The sequence below is a fragment of the Pithys albifrons genome, chromosome 20, assembly GCF_047495875.1.
Source record: "Pithys albifrons albifrons isolate INPA30051 chromosome 20, PitAlb_v1, whole genome shotgun sequence".
NCBI lineage: Eukaryota > Metazoa > Chordata > Aves > Passeriformes > Thamnophilidae > Pithys > Pithys albifrons.
In genome coordinates this window covers 3,964,315-3,981,446 of record NC_092477.1, presented here as the reverse complement: position 1 = coordinate 3,981,446, position 17,132 = coordinate 3,964,315, and the positions used below count along the sequence as shown (strand labels likewise).

Here is a 17,132-nt window from a genome sequence, read left to right as displayed (position 1 = left end):
CATCATTTAGCCTCAAGGAACAAGCTCTGCTGCTCAGCTATTTCTTCCCCAGGCTGGCACTTGCCCTCTGCACCCTGTAAGAGGCTGGACCAGTCAAACCCCTCACAGCAGTGAAGGGGACAGTCCCCCCCTTCCTGGCCCTGACCTTTCACTGAGCTGCTTTCTAGGTCAGCACAGCCAGCCCTGCAAGCCCAAGCTCAGCAAATCCATCCTAAGAGCCAGCAATGCCAGTTCTCCCTGGCTGTGGCAACAGAGCTGTATGTGCCCACTGCCAGACTAAGGCAGCAGGATCCACCTGGATGTCCCCCACAACCTGCAGGAAGCAGAGCCCCAAGCAGGAAGGCTGGAGCAGCTCCTCAACACAGCCTGGAAAAACCCCTCCTGTACCAGCCCCAGCTCTGCCACATGGGCACATTGACCCACAGCCCTCCTTTGGCTCCACATGAGTTATTTTAGCCAGAGTCCAGCCCAGCAGGGGAAGGGGCAGGGAGTGTGGACACACACAGGGGGTCCTCGATCTGACAATGCAGAAGTCTCCAAAGGGAGGCTGGGCAGGTGTGTGCCTGTAGAAAACCAGGAGAACAAATCTTGTCTGAGTTCTTTCCCAGGCAGGTCTATCCTTCCCCCTCTCTTCCAGCACTTTCTTCCATCACACTGAGAGCAACAGGCAAACCTACATTTTCGTGCTCCTCCCCAAAATCAGGGGTCAATGTACACCCTGAGAGAAGAAAGCAAACTCCTGGGTTCCTGTTTAGAACAAACTCCTGTTCAAACCAAAGGCTCTTCTCCCTTGTGGAGCCATCAGGTTTATTTATAGCATCACAGTGTTTTATCAGCACGCTGGCTGCCCTCGGAGGGAGGGGGTCATCTCAAACATCTGGAATTCAATCCTCAGCTGAGCACATTTAACAAGCCTGTCTCTGCACATGTTGGGCTGTGGGGGGAACAAGGCCACCAGTGACCAAGGCCACGGGAGGGGGACAACCACATGCCACAAAGTCTGTGCCCTGGATCTGCCACAGGCAGCTCCTTGGCAACAGGCATGAAAACACTGCACCACTTGCATGCAGGGCCTGAGGGGCTGCACCCTGGCCAGCCCTTCACCCTTGGACACTCTTTCACCCTTGGGCAGCCCCCGCCCCTGGACAGCCCTCCACCCTTGGACAGCCCCTCGCCCCTGGACAGCCCCTCTACCTTGGACAGCCCTCCGCCCCTGGACAGCCCTCCGCCCTTGGACAGCCCCTCGCCCTTGGACAGCCCTCCGCCCCTGGACAGCCCCTCCGCCCCTGGACAGCCCCTCCGCCCCTGGACAGCCCCTCCGCCCCTGGACAGCCCTCCAGCCCTGGACAGCCCTCCACCCTTGGACAGCCCTCCACCCTTGGACAGCCCTCCAGCCCTGGACAGCCCCCCGCCCCTGGACAGCCCCCCGCCCCTGGACAGCCCCCCGCCCCTGGACAGCCCCCCGCCCCTGGACAGCCCCCCGCCCTTGGACAGCCCCCCGCCCCTGGACAGCCCTTCGCCCCTGGACAGCCCTTCGCCCCTGGACAGCCCTTCAGCCCTGGACAGCCCTTCACCCCTGGACAGCCCTTCAGCCCTGGACAGCCCTCCACCCCTGGACAGCCCTCCACCCCTGGACAGCCCTTCACCCTGATCCCCACCATGTTACTGCGGCCATGACCACCTCGCTGCTCCCCAGACATGCTCCAGAAAGGGGATGTTGGGGGAGTCACTTCTCCAAAACTGCCTCTTGCAAAACCAAGACAAGTTTGGGGTTTTTTAAGCTTCAGGCCGATGTAGTTGCCAGTGTTGTGCCATATAGAAAAGATGGGAAGAAGGGGGAGGAATGGGCTTGCTCTGCCTTGAGAGCCCACAAAGGCAGAGGAGGCTGTACCATAACAGGCAGGCAGAGCGGAGTTGGTGGACATGGCCTGGCAGTCGCTACAGAGGAAAGAGGGAAGGAGAAAGTTGTACATCAGACCAGTTTTGGGAGGCCAAAGTCTCACCCCATCCTCAATAGCTGGCATGGTCCAGCAGAGCTGCTCCATGGAGTGGCTGCTGCCAGACACAGGGCAGGGGTCAGCAATGCCACCCCTCAGGTCCTCCTGCAAGGACAGCACTTGTGCACCACCCCAGCACACCAAGGCACTGTCCCCTTCCTCCCAAGCCAGGATGGTAGGCACAGGTATCCCTGTGTGCTGGGAACAGCCAGATCAGAGCAGCAGAGGAGGCACTGCAAGAAAGTATCTGGCAGAGAGAGAGGCAGATCTCACAGCTCCCTACGAACATCTCCATGCCAGCCACCCACCTCAGCCACACTGCCAGCACTCACAGCCTCCTCTCCCAACATCCATCCCTCTGAGAACTGGAGGGGAAATGCAGAGAGGCTGCAGAAGAGCAGAAGGCTGGAGGAGATAACAGCAGCGTTTCATGTGGATCTGCAACCACTCTGGGGTGTGAAGCCAACTTTCAGTCTCAAGAAACTTCTTTGCTTCCTGCTGCTCTAGACAGAAATTCAGAGGGTGAAGCTGTGACCTGTTTGGAGAGTGGAGTGCCTGCCCTCCTTCTAGATCCTCACTTCTGTTCATCCCATCCATGAGAGCTGAGTATATGGTGCTCTCGGATGGGATGGACTGGGATGGCACCAAGCTCCAGGCAGGGCCTGCAGTTGCCAGCCTGGTACAGGAATATCTCATATTTAGGATCTCAGCAAAGTCCAGAAGAATTCTACTTATGATCCCCTGCACAAGACAAGTCCTAATTTACTCCATCCTCCTCAGGGGATCTGGGCAACCTGGACTGAGCCCTGAATGTAAGCAAGCTGTGCTCTTCAAAGCAGAACAAGGCTGTACATACATAAGTAGTCAGGGCATCTTAATCTTCAGCATTTGGCCCCTGGAACAAGCCTGTGGGAAGGGAATGCAATCCCAGATGCCCAACGTGCAGCCAGACGAGTGGAGCAGAGTCAGCAGCTCACCCCAGCTCACAGGAATGCTGATGGATGCCAAGACCTGCCAGCACTCAACACTTCAGCCAGTCAGGGACCACAGCCACCCTCCCCTGGGCTGAGCAGCACTGAAACAGAAGCAAGGAACCTCTTTTTTTACAGCTTGCCCAAAGTGAAATAGGTTTCCACCCAGCACTTAGCACCACTTTAGGGCAGAGCAGTTAAGATATTCCAGTACATTTGACTTGGCTGTCTAAAAAAGGAAGAACCGGGCAAGGAGCCCCACCACAACCCACCACACAGCACTGCAGGTCCCAGGAGGCACGTCCTGGGTGCTTTAAGAACAGTCAGGTCCACGGTGTAACAAACTACCCCTTCAAACTCATTAACTCAACTGTTCTTTCCCAGCAAATGCAAAGCCTGGCACCTTTTCCCACCTTTTTGGAGGTTCACCCAGCACAAGGAGCAGCCAGGGAGGCTGAACCCCTGATGTCCTAGGAACACACCTCTGTGTGTGACCACCACCAGCTCCACTCTGCTCTTCCCACGTTCCCAAGCAGGTTCGACCTGCTCTTTATGCCAGGCAGCCCCTCAGCCCCCGCTGCAGGAGCATCATCCCTCCACAATGGGTGGAAAAGCCACTGCAGAAGATAAACAGCCGACTGATCAGGTTTCCCTACTCACCACAAAGAGGTTGATTCACCAGAGCCTACTCCCTTTTCAGACTCTTTCTAAATAAAGGCTTCAAAGAGTTCTGGAAATTCATGCTTAACAGGCTTACTGTAATACCAGAGCACAAGGGCTCCTCTGGGCCAGACTCTGCTGCGGGACTGAGTCACGCTCATTTTCTTCTGAGACTCTCAGATACCCTTTTCTAGGAGTTAAGGCTAGAACAAGCTCTGCTCATTTTGGCAGACCCTTACTGTCATCCACGACAAGCCAGACACCACTCTCCTGATCTCAGCAACACACAGCCCTGCAGATGGAATGCAGAAGCCCAGGAGAGGAGATCACACTCCTTCATCCCTTCCTGGGGCTCAAGGGATGCTCCTGGGCACAAACTCCCCAGAACCCACTTTCCATTCTCAGAGAGGAGCATGTGCAAAGTCAGCTCAGCACCTGATGGGACAGGAAAGGCCTGGTACAGGCTGGACACCTCCCACCTGTACCTGGGGCTGGAAGGACTCAGCACAGACAATATTGCCATAACTTGGTATCCTGAGTAACTCTCTGCCTCCACAGCAGGGAAAGAATAAAACAGCACGTTCAGGAATGCTCAGCCATCCTGGGAACAAGAATCTCAACGTGAGGGATGGGAGCCCACACGTAGGGAGAGGAGGCAAGAGCATGGAGAGAAGGAACAACAAGGAATTGCACTGAGGTCTGTCCACCCTGCTCCAGGCGCTGAACTCACAACTCAGCAGACAGAACTGCTGAGACACCTCCAAATGATTTAGTGCTGCTGCAGCTCCCAGGCACGAGCCCGGAGCCAGCTCCCCTCCTCCCAGCAGGGAAGGTTGCAAGTGCTTTTTCCTGAAGAGCCTTATTTACAAGCAGTAAAGCAACCCTGTATTTAGCGTTCCCTCATTCTGCCCGGGTACCAGCACAGGCAGGTTCTCCGGTGGGGAAGGCACAGCGTGGGACAGGAGATCCCAGCCCCACCCGCTCCCCATGAGCACTTCACACACCACACTGAGCTCTGAGCACTGCTTTCACATATCTTGGTTGTCAGGCAATCCCCCAATCCCCGCATCTTCAGAGAAAACAGCCAGAATCCACTTCACTCCACATAAGAGCTGCTCCTATGATTTTCTTTGATGCCATTCAACACAAGCAGCTGGATTCTCTATTTATAGCAAGATCATCAGTTCGGAAAGATGACTTATGTTCTTGTTATTACCAGAGCACCAGATACATAACAAATCCTTGCTGTGCTGGGAGTGCTGCAAGGTGGTAAAACAGTAATCACAGTCAGGCTAGGACCAAGCAGACCTGAGCTGAACCCCTGGTCCTGACACTCAGTCCCCACACCCTGAGCTTTCCTCCCTGGAGATGTTGCCTCCCAAGCCAGTTTTATCCCGTTCTTATGGCAGGGAGCATTTGGGATTCAGGTGGGTGTGTTTGGAAGGGCTGAGCAGGGAATTGCTCCAGCAGTGTCACCTCTGGCCTGAGCTGCTGGAGCCAGAATGACCAAGAACACAGTGCCATCCACGAGAACAAAGGAGTGGAAGTCATAAGCATTAGTGCTCCAGAAATGATTCATGCTTCTTGGAAACTGCTTTTTGCTACGGATATCTGATAAGATCCACTTTTTAATGAAGATTAAGGTGCTCAGAGATCAGGGTGTTTTCAAACTAGTCCCCATATTATTCCAGGTTGGCACATCCTGTCGAAGGGGTCGAAAGCAGCATCCATTCTTACCTCCAGACACTACCATATCCTCTCCACTGCCATCATCCAGCATCTCAAGGTCCTGATACACCTCTGGGAGTTTGCTCAAGCCATGCAATTCAACCACATGGCACTGAATCAGCACTTCATGCTGGACAAAACAATACACAGCCACTGGTACCCATTTTCTGGTGAAGGGCCTCTAACCACAAACTCCCCCACACAACTGACACTGGCACCCCATCGGCTGGTTTTCATTTGCCATCAGGGAGGGTTGGGGCATGTGGGCTTGCTGTTCAAAAGCCATCACAAGCAGACAGAAGCCTGAATATCTTCGTGGTCTGAGTCCATTTCACCTCCATTTCAGATGCTGGACACCAACTCAGGGACACTGAGCAGACTCAAGCACCACAGGGCACAGGCAGAAATCAGCTGACTGGCAGCAGTGTGGTCCTTTGCTCATTCTCCTCTCCTAAGCAGTTTGCATTTCTACACCAGAGATTTGAAGAGTGACAGATTTTAAGAGCAGCACAAAGACACAATTAACTTCCATAGCAATTCCTGTTGCCAGACTCCAGAGGTCACACCAGTAGCCTAAAGGCTGTACGTTGGATATCTCAACAATCAGCCCTCAAGAAAAGAGGCACCAAACCAAAGCCCAGCCCCTGGCAGGCTTGCCAGGCTTTCAGGAGTGGCTGCCCTGAGCAGGAGGAGGAAAAGATTCACCCCAATGCCTGGCAGAGCACCTTTCCCTATATGTTGGCACAGGTCAGGTCTGCAGCAGCCTCCCAGCACAACCCAACCACCCCACTGCCCTTCTTCTCTTGGAAGAGTCTGAGCATCCCCTCTCCAGACAGCAGAGGATGGACCACATGTCACAGAATCACAGCATATTGTGAGTTGGAAAGGATCCATACGGATCATCAAGTCCAACTCTTGAGCCCACATGGGGATCAAACCCACAATCCTGGCAAAATTAACACCACGGTGTAATCAACTGAGCTAATCTCAGGGTCCTGGTAAGAGTCAGGAAAGTCAAGAGACAGCTCTGTGTCTTCCACAGACCTACTTCTTCCCCAGGGGATGACTTTCAGCACAAGATATTCCACAACAGGCTCTGAGCAGAGCACACCCATCCCTGCACCCACATCTCCCTTGGCAGGGGGGCTGGCCCAAACCAGCACCCTCCCTGGCTGCTCCTCCTCGCCCAACCCTGGCAGGGATGGAGACCTGCCTCAGGAGGAGAGGGGTGGAAACCCAGAGGCTTCTTTGTCCCAGGCAGGGAGCCTCCCCTGCCGCCTACCTGACTGCAGCCCTGAAAGACAAGCTCCATCTCTGACAGCTCTGCACTGCTCCAGGGAAGGAATAAGCACTCACACCCCGTTTGTCACACTTGGAAGCAAATCAGACAGACAGAACTCCACTCCACTTGTCCTCCCATTCTGTTAAACAAGAGATGGGAGGCCGTGGCATGTCACCTCAGCAAGGAAAGCAGCAAACAGTTTTTCAGCTGAGCACAAGTGCCGGTGGAGCAGCAGAGAGGGTCACACTGCAGTGACAAGAGACACAAACCCACCTCGTGATTAGTTATTGACTCCAGAGGAGCTGCAGCTCTCTCAGCAAGCCAGCCAGGAGAGCAAAAATCCCTCTTTTGTTCCCCAGCCTCAGACAGACTTGGCCACACAGCTCCCTGCTGTCTCACTCCACACAATGAGAAAGAAAGTTAATCCACGTCCCCTACAACAGGAGCCATCCAGGCTGCTGGAGCGATCCACGAGCATTCCTGCATGGCAGTGCCAGCCTCGCCTCGTCCTGGCACCCACCACTGCTGGCGGACACCAGATGGCTCAAGGACCTCACTGGGCACTGCCAGAATTGTCAGGCAGAGCGGCAGCTCTGGAGCTGCTCTTGATTTCCAACCCTCCCCCAGACCCTCCCTGAGCAATGTGGGCACCCCGGTCACTGCCCACACCACACCCCACAGCAGGGACCAGCCGTGGAATCCCTCCTGTCCTGAGGGTGTGCAGGTCACCTGTGCTGCCAGCACAGAGATTTCAAATCCACCTTTAGAGACAAACTTCTGACTTGGGATAGAGCCAAGTTCAGCCTGCCAAGAAGGGACTCAATCCATCCTTTCCCCAACACTTTCACAAGCAGCCCAAGCCACGGCCCTTCTGCAGGAACAATGTTTTCCACTGGATCAGAGGTCAAGCACAACTGTGGCCAACAGAGTCCTCTGGTGTCACCCCTTCCCCTCAGGAAGGGCACAGGCTACAAACGTCAGAACCACCTTGCATGTCAGCCAAACCCAAACTTCTTCCTACTGCCCTTCTAAGCAACAGAAGTCTTCTAGTTTGGGTACATGACTCAGGATTCGAGTGACCTGCCCTCCATCCCCCTTCACCACCAGCTTTCTCTGTTCCCCATATGAGAAGTGAAAATATTTACTACATTTAAGATCAGAGAAGGAAATTACGATTCCTGGGCTCTGCTCTGCAGAAATGGGAATGATGTATCTGTATTTCTAGAGCATGAACAGACATGGGTACTTGTGTCTGGAGCTTTGTAGTTCAAGGGAGTGATTTTAAAGTCAAGTCATCCCTGCATAAACCTGGACAGCTAAATAACAGAGCAGAGAATAGCAAAGTGCTGAAATCTGTTCCGGAAAGCACTTGCTGTTTCTTTGCTCTCAGTGACCTGGCAGAGAGGGCTGTTATTTTAACATTACACTTGTGCTGGTGAGAAGCCTCACTGAACAGCAGGCAGAAAGGGACCACAGCAGGCAGAAATAATCCACACAGCCCCCTGGAAGCCACAGAGTTGAGAGGAAAGTGCTCCAGCATCGCAGAGCAGCACAAGCCTTTGTTCCCATGCGCTCCTGCCAGCAACAGGGACTTTCTGCCCTGCTCTGAACAAACTTATTTCCCTCCTCCCTCCCCTCAAATTAACTCCATCTCCAGCTGTCCCTGTGCAAGCTTCCTGTAAGATTAATTATTCTTTGTACACCCGTGTTTGATGATTTACCCAGCAAGCCAGGCACAGTCATTAGGAATTCTCTGTTTCCATCAGTGCTCTCCCCTGAGGCTCAGAACTTTTCTGGGAGGGTCACGGCCAGAGAGAGAAGTGTGCCTTCCTAGAAGGTCCACGTGGGCCACCAAGGACCAGTGACGTTGTTACAAGGTCAGCTGAAGATGATGTGCTGCTGAACAACCTTCATTGCTCATCAGCAGGGCTGGCATGGCCGCCAGCCTAAGTGGGAGCATTTATGATCCCGAAAGGTGTGTCTCCAGCTACGCTGTCCTATGACCCAAGATTTCTAGTGTGTTTAGCAAGGCACAACGAGCTCTGTTTGTTTGCATTGCCACCATTCAGAAGGTGCAATTTTCAAGAGCCAGAAGTTACTGTGTGAAGAGTCAACTGCGGGCTTGTTCTGTCTGTGATCTCACACCCCACAACCCTGAGAACTCACCGCACCGGGCTCGTCTGGCTCAGGAAATGGAAAGCACCAAACCTCGGTGCTGTGGGTGTGGGGTGATAGCCCTGATAATACTTTAAAGGGAACACCTCAGCCCCTGGAGAGATTCTTGCAGGAACCATTGGCAGGGGACAGAGACTCCAGTGTCTCCCTGAAAGTGCTCAAGTCATATTGATGGGGTTATGGAGTGCTGTGGAAATGACATGGCCCTTCTTCACTGCACCCTGTGACACCCTGTGGAGGACCAAGGAGCCAGCCCTCAGGCATCTGTCTGTCACCCCCAAAATATTGACTATCATTACTCAACCTACCTAAAGAAAAGAAAAGGTATAAAAAGAGATTGGATATGAACAAAAACAGGGGAGAAAATGTCATTCTCTGCAGGGGTAGCTGAGAGCAGCTGCCCTGTCTCCTCCTACCTCTTTGGACAATGTAGGGGTGAGAAACCATGTGCTCTCTATATTTTATATCTTATACTTTACTCTCAGGAGGGCTGAATACTCCCTTTAAGATCTCCTTCCAGCAGGTTAACTGCTGTTAAAGGATACTTCAGCAGCTACATAAGCCTCTTCCTCTGAGACATTTCCTTCATTCAGAAGGAAGGAGAGGAATCCAAGAGACTCCCCAGTCCCAGTGTGAAGGGTTTAAACACCATAGACCAGAAGAACAGAGTAGGGGGGAGAACACACAGCAAAGAGCCACGCTGCACTTGGCAGAGGTTGGTTTCATAACCCAATGTGGCTTAACTGGGTGAGTTAAGACACCACTTATGGAAAGTTTCTGCCCCAGCTCATGAAGCCAATGTACAGCAAACTAAGCCTAAAAGAGCCACTTGGTCACTTCTGCACAGCAGAAGCAACAACCACATGGAGGCCACCTCAGATTTTGGCCAGCTTTTCTAGAGCCCTGCTCAGCTGCCCCAGCTCTTACCAAAATCCCTCACTAGCACCAAACACCAGATGCCACAGCAAAACCCCTCCTGGGTTCAGGATCAGTACTTACACCAGACTCTGATGTGTCACAGAATCAAAGCAATAAGGAAGCAGAAAGAAGGTCTAGAACAAAAAACCACCTTCTTCCTTCCCCACAACAACTGGGAAACAGAGCAGGAAGCAAAGGAGAGCTGGTGTAGAGCAGAACCTTGCAGGTCCTTTCCAAGATGGGAGCTGTAGAGAGAGCAGCAAGGTGTAACCGTGGCCAGCTGGCAGCACCAGGGGCCAGCACAACCAAACCCTCTAAAGGCCAAACACTCTTGTCTCTCCCAAGAAGCACCTCCAGGAACAGAGGTGGAAGTCAGTGGGATGGGCCGAGGATGGAATTCAGCCAGACTTCGTTAAGAACATCTTTGCTGGAATAAGTACATCTGGGAGTACTCTCCAAGGAGATAAACGCTGGATCTGCAACTGTTTTGCTCTGACAGGAATTAAACAGGCTACAAGTTTGCACTTGTCCTAGATAGTTTTTTCCACCAGAAGCTTTAAAAAAGCTATTGCAGAGAACTGAGAGAGGTGCTCGCAAAAGCAAGCGTAGGCACCATCATCCAGGCTGACATCTCTGTTCAAGAGACTCTGCATTTTACATTATTTGGTCTTTTCCCCCCCCTCTAATAATTTGTTACAAAGGAAGAAGCATGTACACATGAGAAGCAAGCAAGACCTCAGGGAAAACAGCAAATTGGTGCACATTTCCACAGCACTGAGCACAAAGCTGACTTGCAAATGCAATGACTTCTCTAAGGCGGGGGAGGAAGCTCCCAGTCTGGAAGATCTGAGCCCAGCAGCTCATTTCCCTGCAGTCCTTCCCATCCCTCTGTCCTGATGGACAGAACCAGACACGAGTAGGGCCTGGGTCTCACTTGGAGCAACAGCCACCCCACCCCACGATACCAGGAATACAGCCCAGACCACTGTGCCTGGCGGGCACTCTCTCCTCTGGCACACAGGACCTTGTACACAGCCTGGACATCTCCCAGACTAGTACAGCCACAACTCCAACGGCCAAGTTCATCCGAGATGTTAACAACACGGCTCACGGTGCCTGCGAGCGTGAGGGTGGGTGGGCACCCCTCCCATCAGGACACAGCATCGCTCACCCCCTCCATCCTGCCAGGGCACAGCTTCGCCCACCCCCTCCGTCCCGCCAGGGCACAGCTTCGCCCACCCCCTCCGTCCCGCCAGGGCACAGCTTCGCCCACCCCCTCCGTCCCGCCAGGGCACAGCATCGCCCACCCCCTCCGTCCTGCCAGGACACAGCATCGCCCACCTCACCCCTCCAGCCAGGACACAGCATCGCCCCTTCCCCCAGGACACAGCATTACCCACCTACCCCCTCCCCCCAGGACACAGCATCACCCACATCCTCCCTCCCCCCAGGACACAGCATTACCCATCCCCTCCGTCCTGCCAGGACACAGCATCGCCCCTTCCCCCAGGACACAGCATTACCCACCTCCCCCCTCCTGCCAGGACACAGCATCGCCCACCTCCTCCCACTGATCTGCCCCAACACATTTCGCGTGTCGGGCTCCGTCCAGCCCAGGCACACCGGGCACCGGGCTCCGAGCGGTGCCGGCAGCCCAGGGAAGCCGCAGGGCTCCGGGAAGGCTGGGCACCGGGGCCGGGCTCCTCCACCACCTCCCGCTGCCACTCTGGGCACCCATCAGCTCCGGCGGCTGCTGTGGCACAGGCTGGGTTGTTTCGCGGCGGCGGAGGGGACGGAATTTGCTTATTTATGGGACGGGAGCAAAAAGTGAGAGGAAGCGGAGGAGGAAATAATTCAGCAGGTTGCTCCCATTAGCCCCTCCCGGGCCGTCGCATGGCATGGCAGGAGAGGCGGCAGCGCCGTGCCAGCCCCGGTGCCCACGGCGAGGACGGGGGAACGCGGCTCCTCCCCGGCCCCGGCCCCACGGCAGCCCGCGCCCCGCTGCGTGTCTGCAGCCCCGGACACGGCACGGCACGGCACGGCACGGCAGGCCCGGCTCACCTCGGTACTGCAGCGAGCCCGAGAGCCGCACGGTGACGGTGCCGGCCAGCGGCTCGCCGGGGCTGTACACGACGCGGCCCTCGCCCAGGCGGATCTCGAAGAGCTGCACCTTCCCCATGGCCGCGCCGGCCCGGCCGCTGCTCCGCTCGCTCCGCCGGCAGCCTCGGCACCTGCGGCCCCCGCGCTGGCCCTGCCCCGCCGGGCGGGACCCGCCCCCGAGCCCGCACCGCCCCGCGCCCGCCCCCGAGTCCGCACCGCCCCTGAGCCCGCACTGCCCCCGAGCCCGCACTGCCCCCGAGCCCGAGCCCGCACCGCCCCCGAGCCCGCACCGCCCGTGAACCCGCACCGCCCCTGCCCCCGAGTCCGCACCGCCCGTGAACCCGCACCGCCCCTGAGCCCGCACTGCCCCCGAGCCCGAGCCCGCACCGCCCCCGAGCCCGCACTGCCCCCGAGTCCGCACCGACCCTGAGTCCACACCGCCCTCAAACCCGCACCGCCCCTGAGCCAGCACCGCCCCGGAGCCCAAGCCCGCACCGCCCCTACCCCTGCCCCCGAGCCCGCACCGCCCCCGAGCCCGCACCGTCCCTGCCCCCGAGCCCGCGCCCGCACTGCCCCTGACTCCGCACTGCCCCTGAGCCCGCACCGCCCCTGAGCCTGAGCCCGCACTGCCCCTGTCCCCGAGCCCGCACCGCCCCCGCCCCTGCCCCCGTCCCCGAGTCCGCACTGCCCCTGAGCCCCCGTCGTCCCTGCCCCCGAGCCCGCACTGCCCCTGAGCCCGCACCGCTCCTCAGCCCGCGCCGCCTCCGGCCTCCGCGCCCGCCCCGCCCCTGAGCCCGCACCACCCCGAGCCCCGAGTGACCGGGCCGGTCTGCGAGGGGCGGCTGAGGGATCCCTGAGTAATGAGACGGACAAGGAGACGGGTGTGGGACTGGGCTGGGAGGGAAGGAACAACCGATGGATACCTGACTTCTGTGAGGGGAAGGAGCTGGAAATGGAGCCAGGCTGTGAAGAACGAACAGCTGATGGATCCCTGAGTGCTGGGAGGGAAGGAGCTGGTTATGGAGCCAAGCTTGAGGGAAGGAGCCGGGTGTGGGACTGAGCTGTGAGGGAAGGGGTAGTTGATGGATCCCTGAATTATATGAGGGTAAGGAGCCAGCTTGAGGGGTCAGGCTTCGAGGGAAGGGGCAGCTGAGGGATCCCTGACTGCTGTGAGGGAAAGGGGCCAGTTATGGGGCCAGGCTGTGAGGGAAGGGGCTGGCTGTGGGGTCAGGCTGGTTGTGGGGTCAGGCTGAGAGGGAAGAAGCCAGTTGTGGAATCAGACTATGAGGGAATGAACAACTGATGGATCACTGATTTCTGTGGGGAAAGGAGTTGGTTATGGAGCCAGGATGTGAGGGAAGGAACAGCTGATGGATCCCTCACTGTTAAGAGGGAAGGGGCCAGTTATGGGGCCAAACTGTGAAGGAAGGAGCTGGTTGTGGGACTGGGCTGTCAGGGCAAGGGCAGCTGATGGATCCCCCCTGACTGCATGAGGGAAGGAGCCAGTTGTGGGGTCAGGCTGTGACGGAAGGAGCCAGTTGTGGGGTCAGGCTGTGACGGAAGGACCTGGCTACCCTGCATGGGGCCATCTTGCCTCCTGGTGATCCCTGCTCTCTCTAATCTCATTTCCTCCCTGTAATTCTCCCAGCCCAGCTGTCACCTCTCCCCCCTCTTGTTTTTACAACCCCAGTCGCTTTAAGTGTCCAGCAAGAGGCGAGTACAAGGGACCCAATGGACAACTGGGGCTGAGTCAGTGATGGCTCCACACTCCCTGTGGATCAGCTGGTGAAGGTGTCCCAGGAAGCCAGGGGTGAGCAGCACACTCCATCACACTTGCCATGTCCCCCCCTTAGTGCTGCCTGATTGAATAAAAACCATCTGTAAAACCCACAGCAAAGGCAGTGCTGGGGAAAGGCACCTCCCGGCCGCTGGCGAGCAGGCTGTGTACACAGGCAGAATGAATAAGTGTAAAAGGAGCTGTTTATCTGCAGAGCACACCCAGCCCAGACCTGGCTGGACAGACAGACACCCTCCCACGGACCTGCAGTGACGCCAGCCTGGGCACACAGGGCTGTGGGACCCTCCGAGCTGCCTCGTGGTGGGTGCCACAACATAAAACCCCTCATAAAGCACCGAAGGAGTTTGTGTGCTCCTGCTGGGAAGCCCTTTCAGGCCCTCTCTCCGGTGTTTAAGAGCCTTGTTTCTATCCTACATGTAGTCATGGGCTACACACACCCAACAGACTTGTGCCAAGGCTTTCTGCAGCTCATCTCCTCCCGCAGGGTGTACCCTGGGATCTATCCACACTCCACTCTCCTTGTGCTGCCCTTAGCTTTTGTTTTCCCAGGCTGTGCACGCCAATTTGCTCCAGTCTCTTTTTTTTTTCAGTAAGATGAGCCTGCAGCCTCTTTCATCAGTCTCTGCAGCCCCTATTTAGCTCCGCCAGAAAAACCAAACAAATTAGGAGAAGGGTTGAAAGCACTGTGAGCCACAGCAGATTTTAGTGAAACCCCTTCCCCCATGGAAAGCAGGGAAAGGCTCAGGGTTTGGTGCACAGCTGGGGCCACCCCATCCTTGGGGCTGCACTCCAAAGGGACACCACACGTGTGACACCTTGGGGTGAAAAAACCCCTTCACCCAAACCGAGCCCCTCGTGCTGTGCCACAGCTTCTCCTGACACTGAGATTTATGTGCCCTCTTTGCAGACAAGTTAATTTTAAGCACGGCAAAGTTGCTCGCCCAAGGTCACAACGTGAGTAAAAAAGATTCCTGCACCAGGAGCTGAACAAAAGCACCCAGGCCTGGCTGTGCACGCTGTGGCACAGCTACGGTACTTCGAGAGAGGTGATGTGTGCTTAGATATGCAGGGGGACCCCTGTCGTGACAGCGCCAGCAGTGATGCCACAGCACTGATCCACGCCCTAGACCTTGGCTACAATGTGTGGAACAGGTGTAAGATGTACCTAGATGGATATAATTGGAGCATGGAGAAGAGAAGGCTTCAGGGAGACCCCATTACAGCCTTAAAGCACCTTTAGGGGGCTTATAAAAAGGAGGGAGAGGGACATTTTATACAGTGACAGGACAAGGACGAATGGTTTTAAACTGACAGAGGGTTAGATTAGATGTTGGGAAGAAATTCTTAACTTACAGAGTGGTGAGGGCCTGGCACGGGTTGCCTAGAGAAGCTGTGGCTGCCCCATCCCTGGAAGTATCCAAAGCCAGGCTGGACAGGGCTCAGAGCAACTTGGGATAGGTGGAAGGTGTCCCTGCCCATGGCAGGGGGTTGGAACAAGCTGATCTTTAAGGTCCCTTCCAACCCAAACCAGTCTGGGATTCCATGATTCTGTAATTCAATGTGTTCAGTGCCTGCAGTGCCAGGGCACCCCCTGTTCCCTGTATGGGCCTGGTGATGTCAGGTTCAGGAGGATTTTACTCATTGAAGTCAAATTGTGCATTTGCATTCCTGCCTTGCTGCTCACCTGCCCGTGCCCCAGGGTCACTCCTCTTGTCTACACTGTGTGGAGTCACTGGAGCTGAAATCAGAAAATCAAAAAATGCTTAGGATGTTTAGTAAACTGCAATGATTTTCTTTCTGGTATTCTGGACTACTGTTTTGCTTTAAAAAAATTGTTTTGAATAATTTTGTTGATAGGGTGGGAAATCTCACTTCCTCTGCCTTCTGTCTACTCTCCCTTCCTCCTTTTTCTCTTATTAAAAGGGAAATTTAAAAAGAGAGAAGAAAAACAAATGTCGAGCTGAGCATTAGCACAAAATTTTCCTTTCAGATGTCACCACATTCCCTTAACTTCAAGGAACATGAAATTTCTTGGCAAAGAACACTGTAGTTATTAAAAAGAAAAGAATTATCAATAGAACTCCCCCAGCAGCACCTGAGCTGAGCTCTGCCTGCAGCACAGACAAGCTTCAACCATGGGCACTGGGAGAGCTGTGGGTGCTCTCACATGTGGGCAAAATGTGCCTAAGAAGGACTCAGCTGTGGCTGCAAATGTTGGACTATCAATATCTGCAGTGTTAGATATACACGAGACTCCACTGTTGCATTGTGACTTCAATTTGTTCCTCTCTTGGCTTTCCTGATGTTTCCAGCTGTGCCTGGTGACACAGGGGAGGCACAGCCCCACCTGACCGTGCCTCAGTTTCCCTTTCCCGTGTTCCGGGGCTGAGCTGAGCAAGGGCCACAGGACTGCCCGGGGGAGGCACCGAGGAAATGCCTGAGCATTCCTGGGCGGTGAGTGATCCCGGCTTTAATGATGCGAGCGCTCCTGGGTGAGGCAGCAGCGCTTTACCCCGGGGCAATTTGTATCCTGCAAGGTCATTTCCACCTGCCTTGGGCTCTGTGGCTGCAGGGCAGAGGGGTGAGCCTGGCAACGACACCCAGAGCCTCCTGTTACAAGATGACAAATCTTTCTCTCAGCCCTCAGATTTTCTTGGTTTTGCTTTTCCAACTTCTCCCCATCCTGCTGGGGGGAGTGAGGGAGTGACTGGGGTGAGCCCACCACACCCTGTAAGGGCTGGCATTGGAGCAGCTGTGATGGAAGAGGAAATAAAGCAGCAGAGCAGCACAGCCAAGGAAGTTGGCCATTAGGTTTAGGCTTCCCTTGGACTAAAATATACCATGTGAACAGCAAGCCCACGGGGCTCGTTACTGCTGTACCTGTGCTATACACACCACTGATGGCTGTTCTGTATTCCTGTGTCTGCATGTAAAATCCATAACACTGATATTTTATATTACACTTAGGTTTATTACCTCCCCAAATAATTCCCCTGCTTTGCTCAGTGCCTCAACTACATCATCTGATACCAACAGCAACAACAATTACTCATTTGAGTCAGGCTGACACCTTTCAGCAGGCCAAGCAGACCTGGTCCCGTTCAGCCACACCTTCCCACATTCCTGCCCTTTCCTCACAGCCAAGACCCCCCATGTCCCTTCTCTGGGCTCACAGGCACAGCTTTGTGCCAGTGAGGAAGCTCACAGGCAGCTTCCCCAAGGGCACAGGCTGGCACTGGAGCTGGATGTTCCACCACTGGTGCATGAAGCTTTGGGAACTCCATGTGATAGAATTCTGAACTGGTTTGGGTTGGAAGGGACATTAAAGCTCATCTTGTTCCAATCCCCTGCCATGGGCAGGGGCACCTTTCACTAGCCCAGGTTGCTCTGAGCCCTGTCTAACCTGACCTTGGACACTTCCAGACACAGCTTCTCTGGGCAACTCTGGCACAATGTTCCAGGTCTCTGCAGCAGCTCCTCACTGCTCCTGGAACTTCATCTGC

At 55.3% G+C, this 17,132-nt stretch overlaps 1 protein-coding gene across 1 annotated transcript in view; it reads right to left on the bottom strand.

Moving 5' to 3' along the window:
• ARRDC1 (arrestin domain containing 1) overlaps nucleotides 1-11,992 on the bottom strand; it is a 43,099-nt gene extending 31,107 nt beyond the window's left edge. The window contains exon 1 of the mRNA XM_071574480.1: nucleotides 11,793-11,992. Within this exon, the coding sequence (XP_071430581.1) occupies nucleotides 11,793-11,910 (118 nt within the window). The 5' untranslated portion in view covers nucleotides 11,911-11,992. The remainder of the gene's footprint in view (nucleotides 1-11,792) is intronic.
• Between the last annotated feature and the right edge of the window lie 5,140 nt (nucleotides 11,993-17,132).